At 31.0% G+C, this 23,631-nt stretch overlaps 1 protein-coding gene across 1 annotated transcript in view; it reads left to right on the top strand.

Moving 5' to 3' along the window:
* The window catches only part of LOC134726400 (prion-like-(Q/N-rich) domain-bearing protein 25), a 77,122-nt gene extending 54,990 nt beyond the window's left edge, over positions 1–22,132 (top strand). The window contains exons 7-10 of the mRNA XM_063590800.1: positions 14,681–14,747; positions 15,818–15,946; positions 16,361–16,498; positions 21,969–22,132. Coding sequence (XP_063446870.1) covers positions 14,681–14,747; positions 15,818–15,946; positions 16,361–16,498; positions 21,969–22,132 — 498 coding nt within the window. The remainder of the gene's footprint in view (positions 1–14,680; positions 14,748–15,817; positions 15,947–16,360; positions 16,499–21,968) is intronic.
* The last annotated feature ends 1,499 nt before the right edge of the window (positions 22,133–23,631 follow it).

Below are 23,631 nucleotides of genomic sequence, written 5' to 3'. Positions count from 1 at the left end.
GTATTACCTTGTATATTTATCTCAAGCTTCTATATCAGGCTTGTCAGAAAAAGTATGTTTGTTAATATTTGTGATCATATTCACTCAAAAAAAGTGATAACTCGATCAAATAACTCAAAAAACCACGATCTAAGCAGAACACTATATCTACCATGACATTGTGAACATCGTTCATTTGTTAGATACAAAGTATATATTGTGTTAATTTATATAGCATACTCCACTTATGATCACGACAAGGTTTGGTAGCTTTTCTACCCTCTCCGTCTTAATCCCTTCCTATCATATCTATATTTTATTGGTTTTTCCCGAATCATATGGCCTCCAGAACATCTGAACATACATTAATTGAAACGGGCATATGATGCAGTAATCACGGCATGCTTTTATAGGATTTAAAATCTGTTTTTTTTGTTTTTTTTTTGTTTTTCATTAAAATACATTTATGAATTGTTGCTGTCAGTTTTTGTTTCTAAACGTTTCTCACTCAAAACGTGGAGAGTTAGATGCAATGGCAATTTTCGTCCAAGCGTTGCTTTCGTTAAATTTACTCAACTTTTGAATATCGTAATGATATTAAATTCAATAAGGACCATTATGATGTTTAGTCTACCGTTTAAGCGATTCTTAGCTCTGATGGTCAGTTAAGTGAGTGCTGGTCGGTGTTTTGAGCGAAATTAAAACTTTTGGACGCTTCAAAATTCGTTACACAGTTCTCACATTATATTCTGATAAATTGTTTGCTTATTTGATGTTGATATGCCGGACGTTAATCTTGTTGGTCAGTACTTTCAACATTTATGGAAAAAATATTTGAACAACCTTCTGTGTCAACAAGCCAGTTATTATTAAGTATGAATCTTTATAATATTGGGTGTGTCGGTTAAACATTTTTTTTAATCTTCTCTATCGTGTCTATATTCATTTCGTGTTTCGCGACATTTGTTTATGTACCTGAGGGCAAAAATCTTTATCGTGACATAGTTGTGAGCTTCTGAAACAATGACATTATTTATTGTTTTAATTTGAACTTGTTTTTTATATTTTGCATGAGACCGTGTTGGCGGTATTGGGGCGAATAGTATGAAACTACTCCATAACTTGTGTTGTCACATATATATGAACAGTGCTTGCAACTGTACATAAATAATAAAAACCGTTTAAGTTTTTGAAATACGAGCTGTAGAAATTGATAGATTATGAGTTAATAATCTTATTTTTCTTCGTTAACATAGTTGTTTCTTTTATAGTAATTAGAATCATGACAAAATATTGACCGATGACCCCAATTTGTTACATGATGAACAAGTATTAAACCATATACAATCCTGCTTCTTTTCTCAATGAAAAATGGAAGTCATGAATAAGACATGTATTTTCCTTTCATTTGATGTGATTAGGCTAACTATTTTGCTTACTACTAGACTTCATATGCAAAAGACACCCATGTACAGGTGTGACTCCTATATATAAAAAACGACTATTGGATCTTTTTGAAATTAAGATAAGTTCTTCAACAGTACTTGTTGGTTCCGTATTTTTCTTATGTCCCGAACATTGTATTTCACATAAATATATTTAACATAATTAGAAAACTTGATTTGATAATCGAACTTGAATAATTAAATGCATATGCATTAACTTGTCATAGCTACCATGATTGAACATTTATATATATGCCAGACGCGCGTTTCTTCTACAAAAGACTCATCAGTGACGCTCGAATAAAAAAAATGTTAAAAAGGCCAGGTAAAGTACGATCTTCAGCAACTTTGAGGACCTAAAATTCCGAAAAGTTTATCAACAGCATGCGTGGTCATTGTATCATATTGCAATTGTTTATAACACATTTCAATATAACTACTAACAGCAACTGCATGAATGTTTTAATGGTTTTAACTATAGACGAATAATGATACTAAAAAAATGATTTAACCACAGTTCGAGTCTGACATATTAGTCCAATAGAACAATGGTATGTAAAAAGATGACTTCTGCATTTAATGATTAATTGGTTTTTAAATAAACAAAATTCAAAATATACTTATCATAATGCATGAATTCTATCAGACTGTTTTACAACGTGTATGTTCTTCAACATTAAGATTATTGTTGTTCAGTATGGCTAAACTGTAACAAATTTTTAATTTACAGTTCACTAAAATTGCAAAAACAAAGGCAGCTAGAATTGTGTAAAACGAACACGATATTCATAAACCATCTTTTATTAACTATTCAAGGATTTTGGCACTAATCTCGTTACTAACTGAACACATTCAAATACAGAATTATACACATCGTTGAATGGTCGAACAGTGTGGAATGCACTACACAGTGTAATAAAAAAAATCAAAAACTATATCTGCATAATAAAATACTCTTACAATTCATAATACTTTTAAAAGTGTGAAATTCATAAGTTACGCAAAACTGTATTTTATAGGTGTTTTTTTGCTTGTTTTTATATTTGTGTTTATATACATCTATTGTTGTATGTGTATAACAGTAGATGAATTATGTTGTATTCATGTAATTGATATTGTATGTAGATAGCCTTATTCAAAGTTTGATTAGTTTTTTTCCTTAGCTGTATTTGGCAAAACATTTAGGAATTATTGGTCCTCAATGCTAATTAACTTCGTACTTGATTTGCCTTTTAAACATTTTATAATTCGAGCGTCATTGATGAGCCTATTTGTAAAAGAAACGCGGGTCTGGCGTTAGTATAAAATTTTGGTCCTGGTTTCTATGATGAATTTATTTACTCAATATCAGTCCTTCTTTTTTAAGTCATATTGAACTTCAAATTAAAAAAACAAATGCATATGTTTTTTTTCTATCTAAATGGCTAGTTTTTTTTTTATAAAACTTATGTACACGTCCAAATTAGGAGGAAATATACTTATTTTGAAAATTTTAAATACATATCAACAGTTGAAAATACTCAAGAATTTTACAAAATACGATTGTAAGCTTTTTTTTTTGTTTTTTGTAATACGTATGAATTGTTGAGGCAGCAGTGATTGTAAACATATTGAATAGAAACAGCTTGAATTAACAAAGACATTCACATATATTAGAATTGGTTTATCAGTTTCTAAAATACAAAAATCCAACCGCATTCGACTTTTATCCGTAATATACCAAAATACATGTAATTAGACACAACAAGAAACTTAAAACCGCAATTACAAAACATTATTTACTCAAGGATGATACTATTTTCGCTAGTTCTGTTTGTATCATGTGCATGATTCATGCTTTTGTGGTAAGAATTGCATGTAATCAATTTGATTACAAATTGTGGCATGATACTCATTCAAAATTCACAGTCAAAGAATTTTGACAAATGTCACATAATTATTTCAACAATACAAGAATAGTTAATCATGAACTGGAAGTTGTTAATGTCAATCCTTTTTATAAAATACATGCAATTTATCTCATTTTATGTGATGACTGTTAAAACATAAAATTGACCTATGTGGATTTTACTACTTGTGTATGTCTTATTAAGTTACAAAGCTCTTAACGTATTCAGGTATTTATAACCCATTGCACTGTCTAAATGAAGGCAAATCCAGACGATTGAGTCGGACGCACGAAATTTATAAAGTGTTATTTTCTTTCTCTTTTGATATATTGGAAAAAAATATATATCAGTTATGCAATGTCACCTGTGTCGGTTTAATAGCTGGTAACGGTCCGGATCACGTTGTGATATAAAAACAAAACTTGATATTAGCATTTCATAGTTTGAGTTTGTTTCTCTCTCCCAACTATGGTAAGTGCAAAGTAATGTATTTGTATAGATTAAAAAAAAATATGGAAAAGAATAAGAAACTACGGTTTCAACTTCCTTAGGCACAATGGGTCTTTAATATATTTGACTATTGTTATAGATTCCTTTTGGTGATATATACAGCTCTTTAACTAGTGTGATTCTTATATACATCTCACTCTCAAATTATCATTTTTGGGAGTTCCTGATAAAAATAAATTTAGAAAAGCGCGTCGGACACATGAATCTGTTAGGTTCTAGTTTTTTGCATTTTTTTTTAAGACAAAAAAACATTGTTTATTTTTCATATGTTTTAGAAAAGGTACATGTATATGGATTTTTTTAAATGTGTTATCATGTATGTGTACTACAACATAGACATCTCTTAACCAATTTCACTGGGTTTGAAAACAATGTAGATCGGTTTATATTGTCAGTTCTAAACGTTAAAATATATTGTGTTTTTAAGTATTTGTTCCCACCTGTAACATCGAAGCTATATTTATTGTTGAAATGCACAAAATATGTTGTTTTCTTCGGTTGTATAATTTCTGATATGTTTGATGTGTGCAAATATTCAGAAAGAAAGACTAGCATTTGCGTTCATAAAATTCTTATTTCAAGCTTTGGGATATATACAAGAAACCAAATTTTCGTAGGTTTGTCCATTCGTCAAATTTGTTTAATTTCACTTACATTATGTAGACGGAATCTTAGTATGTCATTCAGTTCTAAACATTATTATGTTGAGCCAAACCGTGTTTTTCCGAGTTTTTTTTATCAGCGGATAGTCAAGTTCTATTGGTCAGTTCTTTGAACGTATATAAAAACCCATTTGACATGAAATGTGTTGCTATATTTTCTCATGCCGTTACAGTAAAAAAATCCTCAGTTTTTACGATATTGAGTACATCATGTATTTTTTTATTTCCAATCTCACTTCATACCTGACGACTATTTTTACTAAACCTATAATTATACTTTTTACTATGGGCAAGATACTTCACCGAAAGTACATTTTTAGCTTCTGGTGCTAGAAATCAACATTTAGATGTTCACATGAATATCAATACTGTGGTCTTTTTTTTTTTTTATAAATTTCCTGTTTATAAAACTTTTTTCGAAAAAGAACTAAGGATTTGCTTATCCCTGGCATAGATGACCTTAGCCGTATTTGTCACAACTTTTTGGAATTTTGGAATTTTGGATCCTCAATGCTCTTCAATTTTGTACTTGTTTGGCCTTATAAATATTTTGATATGAGCGTTACTGATGAGTCTTATGTAGACGAAACGCGCGTCTGACGTACTAAATTATAATCCTGGTACCTTTGATAACTATTTGTTGTAAGCGGTGATTTTAATAAATTCTTTCTAGCGATCAAGCTTGCACTATTTTATTTATTTCGATGACTAATGAATATAAAGATATAATTTGATGGAGAGGCTTGTCTCTGATTACAATTTGATGTAGAAAATACATTTTGATACTTTTTACCATATTTCTTATCGACGAGAGTGATATTGTAAATTTAAAAGATAATTGACTGCCATTATTATACGACGTGTTTAGCGTTATATTTCTTTTCTTTTTTTGTAAATATTTTATAACTTATACAGCCCTTGGATGGTGTACACTAGCCCCAAAAAGCGTGTATGGTGTAATGGTGTATGGCATATGGTACAAACTTTTTTGAATTTGGATCCTCAATGCTCTTCAACCTCGTACTTGTTTGGCTTTATAAATATTTTGATATGAGCGTCACTGATGAGTCTTATGTAGACGAAACGCGCGTCTGGCGTACTAAATTATAATCCTGGGGTGGTGTTCTCGAAAGTATCCTAAGATTCGTCCTAAGTCGTAGATAAGACCAATTTTAGGACGGACTTAAGACCAACTTAGGACACTCTTAAGTTGTGTCTCGAAGCTATCTCAGCGAATCTTATGTTAGGACGTCCTAAACGTATCATAAGTCGAAATTTTAAATCGTTAAAGATATTTGTTGATAAAACATTTGTTAATGACGAAAATATTTAATAAAATCGTTTACGAATTTTATAATAACATGTACAGAATAAATTGCATAATTACCAATGTAATTATAAAAAAAATAGATTGTTATTTAAACTGGAAAACAATTTGTTTTGAAAAGAGAATAAAATTGTTAGTATAATCGTATCGTGAAACACGAAGTTCAAAGTTTAAAATCATGCACCTTTTCCTTATATACGAGTTAATAACCGATGGTGCGTTTCATTTCATTTTCATTTTCACGTAAAATAATGAGCAAAAAGCGAAATCCAAACTTTATTACACTAGGATAAAGATAGGATGCTCTTAAGACACCTTGTTGGGTGTCCTAAAGTTAGGACGAAAAATGAGATATATCATAAGTAAAGAGAGCTTCGAGAACACGACTTAGGACAAAGACTTGTCATAAGATAGACTTAGGACACGTCCTAATCCTAAGATAGCTTCGAGAACACCACCCCTGGTACCTTTGATAACTATGTACAATTGTTTACGATGTATGGTGCTATGGTGTATGGTGTAAGGGGAATGGTGTTATGGTGTATGAGGAATGGTGTGATTGTTTAACGTGCGATCGGGAATGTTGTGAATGAATGGTGTACAACATTTCATTCGTTGAAAACGAAGTTCTTTTTATTCTAATTTTTCGGATTGTAAACATAAACAATAATAATAATCTTAATATTTGAAATTGAATTGCGTTATTGGTAATTTTGGATCGTGTAGCTAGAATTGTGAATGGTTTATGGTGTAATGAGTAACGTGTATGGTGTAATGATACAAGGTGTATGAAATAATGGTGTATGGTGTCTGGTGTAATGGTGTATGGTGTTAATGGGAAATTTACACCATCCAAGGACTGTGAATACATACATATTCTTACCAAGCAAATAGTGCAGATGGTTTAGCGTTAGACAGCTAATGCTAACATGTACACAGATATATTGCACATTTATAAAGGGTTGCAATGTGTCGTTGGTGATTGATAACGTTCGAGTAATAGTGTAAATAAATAATGAAGAGTCTATTTTTTTCAGATAATTGTTAAGATAAAAGATACAAATGTAGTAATCAACTTTATGAATCAATGCAGGCTTTTTTGTTTTGTTCTTTAATATAGTCGCGCGTTTGAATTTGTCAGACTTTCATGAACTTCCCCTGTTTGAAATTGTAAATACTTTAACTATATTGAAGATCAACTTCGGTTCGTGTCTAATTACAATCCATACATGATGAAACATTTATCAATTCAATACAACTCATCACTAAATTTCTGTAAATGATAAAGGGGCATTCACACCACATCTTTCTATATCTGTCTACTTGCTACGATATTTATGAAAAAAAAATTATCTTTTTTTTTGCTATATCAATAATGAATTGCAAATAGTGAAATAATAATTAGCTTTTAGCAGCCATTATGGTTCAATTTTGTCAAAATAAGCTAAAATACATTGATTTATAACTATTCACTTGCAAGTGAATAATTCGACCTGAATGAATTCGTATTCATCTGAACTTCAATTTAACCCTTTAGCTTGAGATATATAACACGTGATTTGTTTGTGTAAAGTTATCTAAAGAAAAAGAGTGTCAACATTGAAAGTGGCACAAAGATAAATCATTTAATTGACTGATTCGATCCACAAAAAAGCATTAGTATACAGGTAAATACGGTGATAAATTCATTTTTCATCTATAATATGAAATTAAATGGACCTAGAATAATCCAACAGCAAGAGTTTGTTTAATCTGTTTATAACTATATTAATGTTAACATCGCTTATATAGTCATCGAATTACTTTATAGGTCAACTCGATTATTGATTAGATGGCGTCTGGACTAAAATACACACTAAACGAAGCTACGTGTTTGCATGCTCTTGCCCTGTTTATTTTTTTATTTTTATAGTTTGGATAAATGATTATGTTATAAATAAAAAATGAGAATTTGATTAAAATCGATAAAAAAGAATCTGTCAGCTAGTGCCACTTTAACTAAAAACAAAGTCCTTATATCAGTTAAATACACAGAGACTATAGATTTAACTACGGGGTTTATACTGTAATAACTATTATGGAAAACTCATTGCATGCTATTATGAATGAGAAGTAATACATCCCATATATCATCCCGAGCGCCTCTAATCAGAGAGATTAACAATAACTACCCAACTCCGAGTACGAGTACGATTACAAATCCTTCAAATAAGCTTTATGTACACTAATTAATTTTATCTTGTTAAAATTTTACGTTGAAATGTAATCGGACAAAGCCATTTATCAAATTAGTTTTTTTTTTTGAAGGGATTTGTTTTTGGGTAAAACTATTGTTTTTTGTGAGTTACATTTTTTAAAGAATCATTATTTTCTTTGTATATAGTCTTTGCAAATAGGATGAATCTTTTCAACTGAATGATAGCAATTTGGCTTAAATTGTATTTTATTAGAAAATTTGTTCTTTTATAGCTGCAAATCATTTGTAATGGATACCCTAATTTCCTTCTTTTTTTTATGAGAGACACAAATAATTATTCAATCAGCATTACTAGTAATATCTTATGTCATTTATGTTCTCCCTGTAGAGTTACCTTGCAATTGTTTGACATTTTATAAGTGTAAAAAAACAGTCTGATAAAGAACCAAACGACACAACTTTTTCCAAATAGGCAAATCGACAATATATTTCATATTTTCAGTTTGGCATGATTTTTCTAAAAACGTAATTGAAAAAAACTACGTTTTCTATGTTAACCTTTCTTCACACTATCACCAAATATAAATAATATTGAGAACAAACGGTATGACTGACACAAAATGTTGAATACCTTATTGCGGTAAATTATAGAACAAAATAATATAGAAAAAGAAGAAAGAATCAAAACGACGGCACTAAGTAGTGTGCAATATGAACAATGGTGGTATACGGAGGTGGATGGGGAATAAAGAATAAAACTTTATTTGATAATATAGAGCCATATAAAAAAACATTTTTGGAACTGTGAATTAGAAAGGAAACGTTTCAGTTTTCTCGTTTGGATTGATTCACATAATAATGTCATTTCGGGACCCTTTATAGCTTACTATGCAGCATGTTTTTTGTTATGGTTGAAGTCTGTACGCAAACCTATACCTTTTATTGTTTTTACCTGGTGTAAAGTTGCCTAATAGAAAATCATACAACATCTTAATTTATTTTAATAATTCTTTGTTTTATGATTGTTTGACTTTTCATGTTTTGTTGTTTTTATTATTTATATGCACAACGACAACATTGAACCATCAAAGTTCAAATAAATCTAATCTTTTGAACGGACTTATAACAAAATACCGAGATTCCGTTGAACATTTGTATGGCGTTTTGAAATGCTATGAAGTTATTGGAACTTTTTGAAGGCATCCTCGTTACAAACTAAAAGACATTGATGAAGTTTTTTTTTTAGAGTTTTGTAAATCGCCGAACAAACTTTTCAATCAGTATTATGATTGTTACAGTAATATGTTTGAAAGATCTTTTATTGCCTCGAAATAGCCCCCGTTATTTAAACTGTCGTGCTATGACTCGTAGTCGCAATCGGGTCGGAGTAAGACAGTTATTGTAAATCTCTAATTATCATTGATATAAATACCAGATTTAAGGTGTCCACTATTCATTGAACATTTCATTTACGGATGTTGGTTGACCTACTTTATCCAAACAAAAAATATAACAATGGTTTGTACGTGCATGGTAATACTTGTTACCTTAATTAGCATTATTATTCTCAAAATAGCTTACATGTATGTAGACGAAACACGTGTCTGGTGTACTTAATTATAATCCTGGTACCTTTGATAACTTTTTATACAACTTGGTCGAGGCCACTGCTGGTGAAAGTTTCGTCTCCGAGAGTATCACCAACCCAATAGTCAGCGGTGTTGACATGAATATTAATAATATTGTAATTTTTATAAATTTTCTGTTTACATAACTTTGAAATTTTAAAAAACTTGGGATTTTCTTATCCCAGGCATATATTACCTTAGCCGTATTTGTCACAACTTTGGGATTTTTTATATCCTTAATGCTCTTTATCTTTGTACTTGTTTGGCTTTATAAGTGTTTTGAAATAAGCGTCACTGATGAGTTTATGTAGACAAAAAGCGAGTCTGGCGTACTAAATCATATATCCGGTATTTTAAAGACCATTCTGTTAAAGACCAAATTTCTTGATATTTTGATAATACTGAACGCACTCTTATTTGTTATATTAACAAGAAATCTACCCGACAATGTGTATTAAGTTATATACAATTGTGTAAGGATGTAAATATAAGTGACAATACATGTCATGTAATTGCAGTAATTCCGAATACACTTATGGCCCTATTTCCAATGTCATAACAGGAGACCTTAACATCGTTCGCAACCGAGAGTTAAAATCATACCTCAGTAAAGGACTTAAATATCGGCCCCCGTCAATTGTTATTTAGAATGAGTGTCGCAATATCATCAACAACTCACTTCGTACCTACTGTTTGAAATGGGTAAAACTGGGAAAAGCTGACACAAAAAATGAAGTCTTTTTTTTTAATTCAGTAATGAAGATAGTTGATATTCGAATACAACATTTTAAAGAACATTTTACTCTTAACAACAACCATAAAAACCTTATTTGTGTAGAAATATAAATCAAAAGAACTAGCCAAGGAATTTGTTTTTGTCCTGGCTGATAAAACTGCTAATAATATCATTATTGTTTGTCGTAAATTTTATATCGAGGTTCTACAAAAGGAAATCACGAATTCACCTACATTCCAACTGACTATATTTTCAGAATATCTGTAACAAACACAAACCTGTTTGTACTTCTTTACAAGCAAAACTAAATACAATGAATGTCCTAACTATGTACTGGCTTCCGAAGCTACACAAAAAAACCTTACAAATATAGATTTATTTCATCTTCAAGCCATTGTTCCACTACTAAATTGTCTATTCTAATTACCAGTACACTTGGTACAATTAAAAACCTGATAATAAATTGTTCAAATAAGGCCTTTGAAAATAGTGGAATTAATCACTTTTGGAGTGTCAAAAACTCGTTGGAAGTTCTTGATAAATGGCATGCATACATTGAATCTTTTCAACGTTCTGATGTTCTACCCCATATACCACTTTGCCTTATTTTCTCATTAAAAAAACAACCACATCCCTAAATAACTAGGCACATGAAAAACCAGACTGCGAGTACATATGTTCAAACTCTTTAAGGTCATTTTTAGAAGCAATAAACGAAAGAACTATGTCAATTGGACATGCTTTGATACTATATATGCGCTAGAATTTTTACTTGATACAATTTTTGTTTGCTTTGTTTATTCCGTATATCGTCAAGTTATTGGAATTCCAATAGGGACTAACTGTGCACCATTTATTAGGACCTGTTTTTTGTATTGTTATGAATTACAATTTATGACTAAAATTAGCAAAGACCCATCGACACATTATTTGATTCAAAAATTAAACAATGCTTTTAGATATTTGGATGATATATTGGCTCTTGATAATGACGTATCAGTATGTATAATACAGAAATTTATCCTGCTGAAGTAACTTCAAATAAAGCTAATACTAACAATGACCACTGCACTTTCCTTTCCTCGATCTTGATATCGATATCATTAACGGGAAGCTTAATACAAAAATTTACAATAAAAGAGATGATTTTTCATTTCCTATCGTTCATTTTTAGATGGTGACGTTCCCTTGTATCTCTCAACTTGTAAGAATCGCTCGTGTATGTAACAATGTATTAGATTTTAGCGAGAGAAACTTATCTATCACTGAAAAATTATTGCACCAGGGCTTCCGATATCACAAACTTGTCAAAACATTTATTTAATTTTATTAACGGTATAAGGAAATAATTCGTAAATATAACTAAACATGCAGACCAAGTTTTTGACACGGGTTATGTTCGTCTCATATATGGTATGACACTAAACCACTAACGGGAGGGATTGTGCCTGATATTCTTATGATGAATACATAATCTTTCAATCAGTTTAATTGAGGTCTGGAGCTAGCATGTCAGTTAACTGTTAGTAGTCTGTTGTTATTTATGTATTATTAATTTTAGTTTCTTGTGTATAATTCAGTTTGAACTGAGTTAAGAATGACTTCCATTATCACTGTACTAGTATACATTTCTTTTAAGGGGACAGCTAAAGAGCGCCTCCGGTGCGGGAGTTTCACGCTAAATTAAATACCCATTGGTGGCTGTCGGCTGTTTTCTGCTTAATCGTCGGGTTGTTGTCACTTTGACACATTCCCCATTTTCTTTCTCAATTTTATCATTGATAATTAATTGGAATGATTATGCAAACGCACTTATCCATTGAGAATTAAAAAAAAACAAGTGGCACTCTTTGAAAGTATGTTATTTACTGTTCAAATAGATTTAATACTAATTTTTAAATGCAATTCCATATTAAGCATCATAAGTTAAGAATTGAAATGAGAGATATTTGGACTCAATTATTCAATTTGAATCTCAAACTGTTATTTTAATCTGAATACATCTAAAAAGACAGAAACATAATTAATCACGAAATTACAGTCTTTCGGACAATTTAACTTGTCAACTGCAAACCATATATGTTGTCAGTTACATTTGCATATCAATCACATATTGATTTGTTGAAATATCTACTGAAATGAACTGAATTAACTGCGAGCAGATTTGTCGGAACAGTTCTAGTTCAAACGCAGTTGATAAATATGAAAACTTACAAAAAGACTGACCGTGACTTATCATGCTTATAAACTTATCATTAAGACTTTCCGTATAATGTAAAGATCAAAATAAAAATTCATAGCATCAAATAACTCTAATATATCTATATATCTAGAACTAGATATCTTTATAATGAGAATGAATTAAAACATATTGAACGCAGGATCGTTAACGTTATGAAAAGAAGGGGACAACATGATTTTAGTACATCACTAACATTGTAAGATGGGTATAATACTTCTATTGTGATCGGCAAATCTGAGTCCATTTGATTACCAAAACTCAATATGTTTTTCCACTACGAAAAAGCAATTAAGTTGTTGTGTAGCAGCTCTGGGTACTAAATAAAAAAAAGTCAATACCATTTGTAAATTAATTTGAATTAAAAGTAATGTTAACTTGCCTAGGAAACTATAACAAGTTAATGTCCATTAAGACTCCCACATCATGCACTTTTCACGTCAAATCTTTCCCGATCGGCGAATTTGATGCAGGAAATTTTAATATATATAGACTAAACAAACTCAAGTTTGAATTACAGGTACATGAAATTGAATGGTTCGTACAAACTGATGTACCAAAAAAACGTCATGTTCTATAATCTAGTTTTGTATTACTAACAGCTGATTCCGGAATATAAACTTCTTTCAATGGAACCTTCTCTGTGTTAGGACATTTAATTCTGGTATTAGTCAGGTAAGAGTACTAAAACAGGAAATTTAAGCATAAAATCGGAATAATTTCGGGAATAATATAAGTTTGATCATAATAAATAGACAAGAAATGGCTTAATTTACAACTTGAAAGCTACCCGACGAGTGTGAAGTTGGAAAAGTGTTAAACCCACCAGACTTGCAAAAGTCAAATGTTTTTCCCTGTTGGTAAAGAACTGTATTGAATTGAATATGAATAGGATTTCAGCAATTAGCAAACATTTTGGGACTTTATACATTTGTAAAAACACAATTATAAATGGATGAGCTCCATAAACATACACTCACTGTTGTTTAGTTAGCATTCCCAACTCTTAAGAAGTTAGCAATATCCTTTAACTCTTCTTTCCGCTATATAGATGACGTTCTTTCACTAAACAATTCAAAATTTGGTGACTTTGTGGATCGCATCTATCCCATCGAATTGGAGATAAAGGATACTACAGATACAGTTAAGTCGGCTTCATATCTTGATTTACATCTAGAAATTGACAATGAGGGTCGGTTGAAGACAAAACTTTACGACAAAAGAGATGATTTCAGCTTTCCAATTGTGAACTTTCCATTTCTAAGTAGCAACATTCCAGCAGCACCTGCATACGGGGTATATATCTCCCAATTGATACGGTATTCCCGTGCTTGCATTTCCTATCATGATTTTCTTGATAGAGGGTTACTGCTCACAAGGAAGCTATTAAACCAAGAGTTCCAAATGGTGAAGTTGAAATCATCCCTTCGTAAATTTTACGGACGCCATCACGAGTTGGTTGACCGTTATGGAATAACCGCTTCACAAATGATATCGGATATGTTCATTACGTCGTAACTACAATCCCCTTCCCTTTCATGAATTTGACCTACCGAATTAGACTTTTTACCGGATTTGTAATCACATAAGCAACACGACGGGTGCCGCATGTGGAGCAGGATCTGCTTACCGTTCCGGAGCACCTGAGATCACCCCTAGTTTTTGGTGAGGTTCGTGTTGTTTATTCTTTAGTTTTCTATGTTGCTTCATGTGTACTATTGTTTTTCTGTTTGTCTTTTTCATTTTTAACCATGGCGTTGTTTTAGATTTACAAGTTTGACTGTCCCTTTGGTGTCTTTCGTCCCTCTTTTAAGAATATCTACTAGAAATCATAGCTTACACCGTTTTGTGAAACATTTGTACCACGAACCTTGAAATACATAAATATTGTTGCTTAGAAATATCAGTATTAAAATCAAACTAATTTGTTAGTCCAATATTTCAGTTTCGAGCATTGTTGATGGAGGTAAACAATAGAAACAACCGAAATGTATATAGTTTTATTTTCATGTTTATGTATAACATGTATACATCACATGATATTAATTACAATTTTTTTCTTTGACAGGAACAGTTTTCTCGGTTTGTTGGCATATGGATGATGTTTGTTATTTATATTGCAATGGGTGTTGAAGGTAGGTTCTGATTATTCATATGGCGATAGTGTGTGTACAACATACAAAGCTGTTTCTGAAATGTTGATCGCGAGTAATGAAATCGAAATACCTCGATTAAGTAATTCATACGACATTCAATTATCATTTTAAATTTAATTCCTTCGTCTTGTGCATTTTGTGTATGATTTGTAATCCACACACTTATCTCGAGCTTTCCTTCTTAAGATGTATTATAAGTTCCATTGTAACTATATTTGCTTTAATCACTTTTTTAGTACAGTCTTAAAAATAAAGTTTTGAGACGTTAATGTCTATTCTGTTCGTATTCCAATCATTATTCCGTCGTCTTTCTTGTAAGGTAACCTTTTAGTGGCATTGTACATAGATTGTCAGTACGATGTTATTAAAATTTAAATAATGTTAGACTTATATGTATTATTGTTAAATAGTTATTTTGTTTCGCACATGATGCTGTATGGGTATTACCAGCCCAGTGGTTAACACTTTGGTGTTGACATGAATACCAATAATGTGATCATTTATAAATTTTGAATTTTAACCGTATTTGGCACAATTTTTTAGAATTTTGAATCCTCTATGCTATTCAACTTTGCACTTGCTTGGCTTTATAGATATTTTTATATGAGCGTCACTGATGAGTCTTATGTAGACGAAACGCGCGTCTGGCGTACTTAATTATAATCCTGGTACTTTGGATAACTATTTGATGCATTAAGAGTGTTACTAAGTCCAGTACAAATAAGGGTCGATATTTTTTCTTGCAAATACCTCTTTCATATATGCATGCCATGCAATAATTCTCTAACGAATATAGATCTGATCATATAATTTAGAAGAGCATTATTTAAGAATAAAATAAGCAAAGAATGTTGATAAATTATGGAGTTGTAAATGCTGACTCGGATTTTCTTATCTTTGAATTGGTATTATTTGATTCTCAAATTAAAGGAAAAATTCTAGTTACATTTATAAAACTCACCCAAGCACATTCTAACTAATAAGATATTCGACTATCTAATTTTTTTCTGATCGAACTAAATTTAAAACAACTTATAATATATTTTCAGGTGTAGCTCACGGTGGCACTTGTGCAAATGATGCAGAATGTACAGAGGCAAATAATGTATGTACTTCTTCAGTATGTGCTTGTAGTGATGCTTCATTCCAGGGAGATGGTTCCACAATATGTACCCCAAGTAAGAGTTGCTTTTTTAATTTATGTTCGTGGCTAGCTGTCGAATTTCCTGTGTCCCTGCATATTAACCTTTACCATAAACTTATTACATTCAATATTAACACAATGCCTGAAAATATACATACTTCAATGACATAAACGTTTCGAAGCTTTTGTATTGTGATTAAGACGACAATGTCTATTCTAATTTACATTACAAACAATAATAATATATTGTATGGTTTAAAGTTATAACGAACAATGCAAAGAAACGGATAAAGGTCTTTGACATATATCGTTTTATGTCTTGTCAATACAATATCCTTGTCTTGTATACTGTAATCTTCAATATTTTGAACACATTTCTTCAGCTAAATGGGCAATCTTACACAGTTTTATAGGAGTTTTATTTAGAAAAAAATATAATTAATTTTAGAAATTGCTTTAACTGGAGCATGTACAGCTACACCGACTGGTCAGTGTGCAGACGCGAATGCAGAATGCCATGCCATGAATTTAATATGCGTCTGCACATCAAATTATTTCACAGACAAGAACACAGTGTGTGCATCACGTAAGTTTATTGTTAAAGGTAAATAACAAAAATACCAAACTCCAAGGAAAACGTTTAACAGATAGATAATCATTGTCTATGTAATTATGTTATGTGGTACATTGAAACGTCTGTCTAAGGAGGCCAATATTTTGTTTTTTTAAGATATTGTCAAATATTTCGAGGGCAATTAATTTGAATTGTATCAATTATATCAAAATATGCTGCCTTGAAAACAATGTAAGTTATTCTGAATACAAAAACTTATCAATTGATTATGAGTCCATGTCAATAGTTGTGTGTGATGTGACATTTCAATATTGTTTAGTGATAATCACGATAAAGACACACTTTACATAAATCATCATGCAATATCAATTTCAGATGTTGCTACATGTCATAATATAGTGGTATTCATCACCGATATCCATCCCCTCTTTCGCTTCTTGGCAAATTGCGCCATCTCCCAGTCTCGACTGGTAATTGGTGACTACCACATCTAAATTTACGAAGGATGTACATATACAAGTGTGATAACTCGGAGATATATTTTTCAAAACAAAAATGAGTTTTAACTAACCTTTAGCACAATGCCTTAGAAGACTTGAACATTTCTGAATACAAACATTGTAGAAACTGATTCTTAAGTTTCTGCTCAATACACTTTGAAATCCATAATGACGAAAAAACAGTTTGGTTTTGCCAAACATTTGACATACCACAATTGTCTAAAATATTCTTAATAAACTTTAGAAACATAAATTGTGTAGTAAACATGTATCAATTTATATGATAAGGATTCATTTCCTCTAACATGTCTACACCAGAAACTATCTTTATGTGTATCGATATAGGAAATATTCCTTGCTCATCATTTACAATATAGTTGGGAGAAGATTGATTCAAGTGCAATATAATTTTACAAACCGCAACTGTACATGCTGTATACTAACAAGAACATCTAATTTTTTAAAACCCCAAATTTCTGATCAATATAATATTACAGGTTCAACTATTTGTTTTAACAAATCGATTTGACATTCAAAAGATAAGTTATTTCTTTTACATTTCTTCAATAATTCAAACATAACTTAATTTGTTTGTTCCTTGAAATACTTTCTTGTAGACAAGAATGGTCCACTTTTACAAAAGAATATACCAAGATACTTATAATCTTTAACTATTTTAAGCTCATTATTATTCAAATAAAATTTTGTGTTTTTTGACATCATGCCTTTTGAAAGATTTAAAACTTTAGTTTACTCTACATTTACTTTAAGTTTCCACATTAGACAATTTTGTGAAAAAATATCAAGCATAAGTTAAGATCTTCAACCGATTCTGCTAATACAATGGTGTCATTTGCATATAAAAGCAAAAATATTTTTAGATACACTGTAAGTTCATTTTCTGCATTTATGCTGATAGATTATATACTGTTAATATCGTTTGTTTTTCTAAATATGATTGAACTTCATTTAAATATAGTGAAAATAATACAGGCGATACATTGTCTCCCTGTCTTACTCCTGTTTCATAGAAAAATATCTCCGAAGTTTCATTGTTATGTTTAATACATGATTTAACATTTCCATACATCTTTTGTATAATTCTTAAATTTTGCCAGTGATATTTGTATGAACAAGCTTAAAAATTAATGAGTTACATACTGCTGGGTCTTCCAAGTGTTCCACGAAACCCCTTTCTAAATTATTAACATCTATTTTATCAGCAATGAAAGACGGCTTCAAAGTTATTGTGAAACTGCCTATTCTAGAGGTGGCGTGAATCAGATTTGGATACTTAAAAATTCCAAAGATCTTTTAGAGTACATACAATCTAACTCTCTTTCCTCTTGTTACAGTATTAAAATATTTGACTTTTCTACTCTTTACACAAGTATTCCACATTCCAAACTAAAAGACAAATTAAAAGAGTTGGTATTACTGTGCTTCATAAAAAAAAGAATGGCCAACGTAGATACAAGTATCTTGTTTTAGGGAGGGATAAATCCTACTTTGTAAAGATTCATTCTGATTCAAACAAAAAATTCTCTGAAACCGATATTATCAAGATGCTTAATTTCTTGATTGACATCATATTTGTTACGTTCGAAGGACTTTTTTTTTCAGTTGACTGTCGGCATCCCAATGGGAACAAACTGTGCCCCTCTAATTGCTGACTTGTTTCTTTATTATTATGAGGCTAACTTCATGCAGGAACTTCTTAGGAAGAAAGATAAGAAGTTATCAATATCCTTTAACTCTACTTTCCGCTATATAGATGATGTTCTCTCACTAGACAATTCAAAATTTGGTGACTATGTGGATCGCATCTATCCCATCGAATTGGAGATAAAGGGTACTACAGATACAACATTCCAGCAGGACCTGCATACGGGGTATATATCTCCCAATTGATACGATATTCCCGTGCTTGCATTTCCTATCATGATTTTCTTGATAGAGGGTTACTGCTCACAAAGAAGCTATTAAACCAAGAGTTCCAAATGGTGAAGTTAAAACCATCCCTTCGTAAATTTTACGGACGCCATCACGAGTTGGTTGACCGTTATGGAATAACCGTTTCACAAATGATATCGGATATGTCCCTTACGTCGTAACTACAATCCCCTTCACTTTCATGAATTTGACCTACCGAATCAGACTATATACCGGGTTTGTAATCACATAAGCAACACGACGGGTGCCGCATGTGGAACAGGATCTGCTTACCCTTCCGGAGCACCTGAGATCACCCCTAGTTTTTGGTGGGGTTCGTATTGTTTATTCTTTAGTTTTCTATGTTGTTTCATGTGTACAATTGTTTTTCTGTTTGTCTTTTTCATTTTTAGCCATGGCGTTGTCAGTTTGTTTTAGATTTACGAGTTTGACTGTCCCTTTGGTATCTTTCGTTCCTCTTTTACAGTGAACAAAGTCAAATGCTTTTTCGAAATCGACAAATGCACAGTGCAGCTTTTTCTTTCTGAGAGAGAGTAATTCAAATACTGCACACAATGCAAATATGTGATCATTTGTTGAGTAACCATGCCTAAAACCAGATTAGTTTTCGTGTAATAATTTATATTCTTCTATAAAAATATGTTATCTATCATTCAAAATGGATGTAAAAACTTTTCCTAAACAAGATAACAATGTAATAGGTCTATAATTTTTAGGATTCGTCTTGTCTCCTTTGTTTTTCTATACTGGTATCATATGACCTATAAACCATGCTTCAGGCAAAATAACTGAATCAAAAACTAAGTTAAATAAGTGAACATATATATCTATCATACTATCAAAAGACGAACAAATTTTATATTCGTTAATTATTCTATCTTATCCTGGTGCTCGTTTATTTTTGGCATTTTTTTTATCTCATCTTTAGTAATTTTCCCAATTACAATTTCATTGGTGTTTTCTAGATCCATGTTATTTTTTATACTAAAATCTTCTCTTTTGTCATTTTGTTTTTATTCAGATGGAATTAAAAAAAATGAACTATAATGTTTCCAGAGAAATTTTTGATTTCTCTCTTTTTCTTTCTTAAGGTTTTCCAAAAATTCCTTTGATTATTTTTACTCTTATATATTTCATCTGTTTACGCATATCACGATAACTTTAATTTTTTTTTCATCCATAAAATTTTTAAAATACATTTAAGAAATTTTAACTCTATGTTTATATAAAATTGAAACAAAATGTTTATATAGCCGCTTAGCTCTCCTTAGCTCTTTTCTAGCTTTATAACAGTCAGAATTGGACTTGTTTGCTTTTTTCGAATTTTCAGAATTTTGCTTTCCGCAAGTTAAACCAAGTGTATTTTTTGCAGATTCTAAAAGTCTATTAGAAATTTCTTGCACAACTTGATTCACGATTTCTAAATTTTCTAGAACTGCTTCAATTCGTGAAAGATCAATATTATATTTAAATTCCAATGATTTCTCAAATAACCATGGTTTAATTTTTACTGGAATGTTTCTATCACATTCGTTTGACGTATTAAATCAGGCCTAATCTCTCCTAAAACAAGAGAGAGTGGGAATGAATATCCGAGTACAGTTTGCTATATTCCGGCGAGTCAAAAACATTTTTTATCGATACTGAACCAAAGTACAAATTGACAGTCGGTTGTAAAAGCGGGACGAAAGATACAAAAGGGACAGTCAAACTCATTAATCTTAAACAAACTGACATTGTCATGGCTAAAAATGAAAAAGACAAACAGACAAACAATAGTACACATGACACAACATAGAACACTAAAGAATAAACAACACAAACATTGCCAATTGGTTTAATAAAACTGTCCAAATAACGTTTTAACCCAAGGGCAATACCACCTGATTTGCTAATAAATTCCTTTCTGTTTTTATGATGAAATGTGAAGTCATTACATTGTATTTCATCAATGTCATCTAATTTAGTTTCTGTTAAACATAGAATGTCATAATTTTTTTAACAGTGATTCAAATTCTGGATATAACCATTTCTGTTTAATACCACATACATTTAAAGAAAAAAGACACATGTTATTGTAATCTTTATGTACAGTATGCACGTGAGGTCGCCAGCTCCACTAGGGTTGTCACGTTTACTACTACTCGAGATGGTCTACTGCTCAAACAATCAGAGTTTTGATATTAAAGGCGTCAAAGATTTAAAGAGCAATAGTTTTAAAAACATTATCAGTATAAAAAATGTCAGAAAATATGCTTAAATTGACAATAAAATAAAGATTCGCCAGGGACCATATGATGTACAATAAAAGTACAGTTTAGTTTACTTGGAACTTGTCGGATGCTTTTTTTTTAAACGTTTATCTGATTTGTTTTTAGGAAATTATGAAATAATGTTTGCATCAAACTCGGTAAAATTTGAATGACCCGAATTTCCGGAACCTTTGTTTAATATTATTCTGAAATTCAGGTCCGTCAAATTATACCGAGATTGGTTCAAAAATATATTTATACTCCAAAAATGAAGCATCTTTGGGATAAATCAACTATTAAACATTTTCATAAAGCAATAAATTCCCTCTCAAAGTCCACCTGAAAATATGAGTTTGGCGTTATGACGTCGATATATATGAAGATGTCATAATTATATGAGCTAGGTTATATGTCGACATTTTTCTTCTTAAAATCTTAATATATACAGCATTTTGTTTTACCTTCGTGCACAGTATAACATTTATAACAGAAATTGAACCATTATGACAAAATTCATTATCTTTTACTTTTTTCAATACATATTTTAACCAAAATAGAAGCTTACATCACATGTCTCTCTAATGTCACATTACAGTACTAGTATGTGGACATGGCTGTTCCTTGAGTTCATCTGTCAATGTTTGCATTGTTCAAAAAATTATAAGTTTTTAACTTAAAATTTCTTTGTTTTAACTGTGTGATTTTATACCTTTAGATCAAGTAATACAACTGGATAAACACATATAAATTATTTAATATAATATATACAAATTACAGAAGTGGCCTTGAATTCAAATTGCGACGTCGCAGATACTGCCCCAGATCAATGTAGTATAGCGAACTCGGCATGTAGAGATGATGGTGACGGAACTGATAAATGTCTCTGTGAACCTACCTATTATGAAACTGGAGGCGAATGCATAATCAGTAAAATACCCTAAATGTACCCTATAAGATTAGAATATCAGGAAGTGAATCGTGACTGGTTTCAATAAGTTGGTTTTGTTAGGGAAAGACAAAGATACATACATATAAGCTTATTTGACACAACATTATAAAGTGTTGTCGTTTCAATAAATATACGATGAATACAGTGAAATAACTGATTCAAGTCTGTTTATTGTTTGTATCAAATGCCAAAATATGTCTACATGAAGAAAAAAAAAATACGTCAGTTGTGCAATACCACTTTCACAAAACAAGATAATAAACATCTGAAACAATAGGCTTGTTTGTAAAACTATTTTTTAGCCTTTTGTAAAACTTAAAAAAATGGAGCAGTTGCTGGGTACTTCTTGCACCGACTTCAAATACCGGCCGTTTGTATTTCTTGTTTAAATATTAAACTACCATGGACATGCAAGTGGTTGTCTAACCACTATGGAACGGGTAAAACATATTTGTTAAAAGCGCAATCGAAAGTGCGAATATTAAACACAATTTGTACTAAAATTATGCGAAAACAATCAACAGGAAATGTATATATATATATATATATTGTAATCCCATTTTACCTTAAATGCCTAAAATATGTAAAGTTTAAAAATTAAACGATCAATTGAAATGATACAGCCTTTTTTGTGTGATTTTCGCAGAAAATTGTAATAATGTTAAAATCACAGCGGATGCAAATAATAAAGAATGTCAAAATATTCAGACTTTAATTAAACCTGTATTTGGGTAAGTTGATGTAAGCATAGATTACAATCTGTTATGCGTCTTATAATATGAGATGCAGACAATCTTTCACTAGACTTAAAATTACTGTGTTTAAACACTTTAGTTATGAGATATGAACGTTAAGTAGTTCGATCATTTTTCTAAATAAGTTTTGAATCATTTCAAACACAATTATTGTTCTTCACGGTGGGTTAGCTTTCATTAGTCGTAACCATCCTATAGGTTTACAACTTTTGGGTGCATTGATAATTTCGAATCTTCATTGAAGGTGTAGCACGAATGCGGTATTGATTTATTCTATTGATCTGTTATTTTTATGCAAGAGTGACATTCGTGTCTACTAATTTGAGAAAGTCAATCGGAGCTATGTGTGTATTGTCTTCCTTGAACAAGTTGAAAATTTCATAATAACGTATTGTTTTTTATTGAATTTTAAATAATGACAAAATTTATAAATTCAACAAATTTCAGTTTTTGCTATATTGTGTCTTCTGTACTATTATTTGTCTGTTTGTCTTTTAATTTTTTGGCTATGATGTTGTCGGTTGTTTTTTATCTTTGAGTTTGACTCTCCCTCTGGTATCTTTCGTCCCTCTCTTAAATACATCAATGCATATTTGTATATAATGTTTAAAAAAAGTTTAAATTATTACATGCCGGTATAAAGAACCTTTCTTAAATGAAAAACGTTATTCAGTTACATACAAGAATTGGTCATACGATCACATGACTGCATTTGCCACTGTGTGTGTTCCCATGA

Source organism: Mytilus trossulus, chromosome 7 (assembly GCF_036588685.1).
Source record: "Mytilus trossulus isolate FHL-02 chromosome 7, PNRI_Mtr1.1.1.hap1, whole genome shotgun sequence".
NCBI lineage: Eukaryota > Metazoa > Mollusca > Bivalvia > Mytilida > Mytilidae > Mytilus > Mytilus trossulus.
The sequence above is the reverse complement of the archived record's forward strand: the minus strand, read 5'-3'. Positions and strand labels throughout refer to the sequence as shown.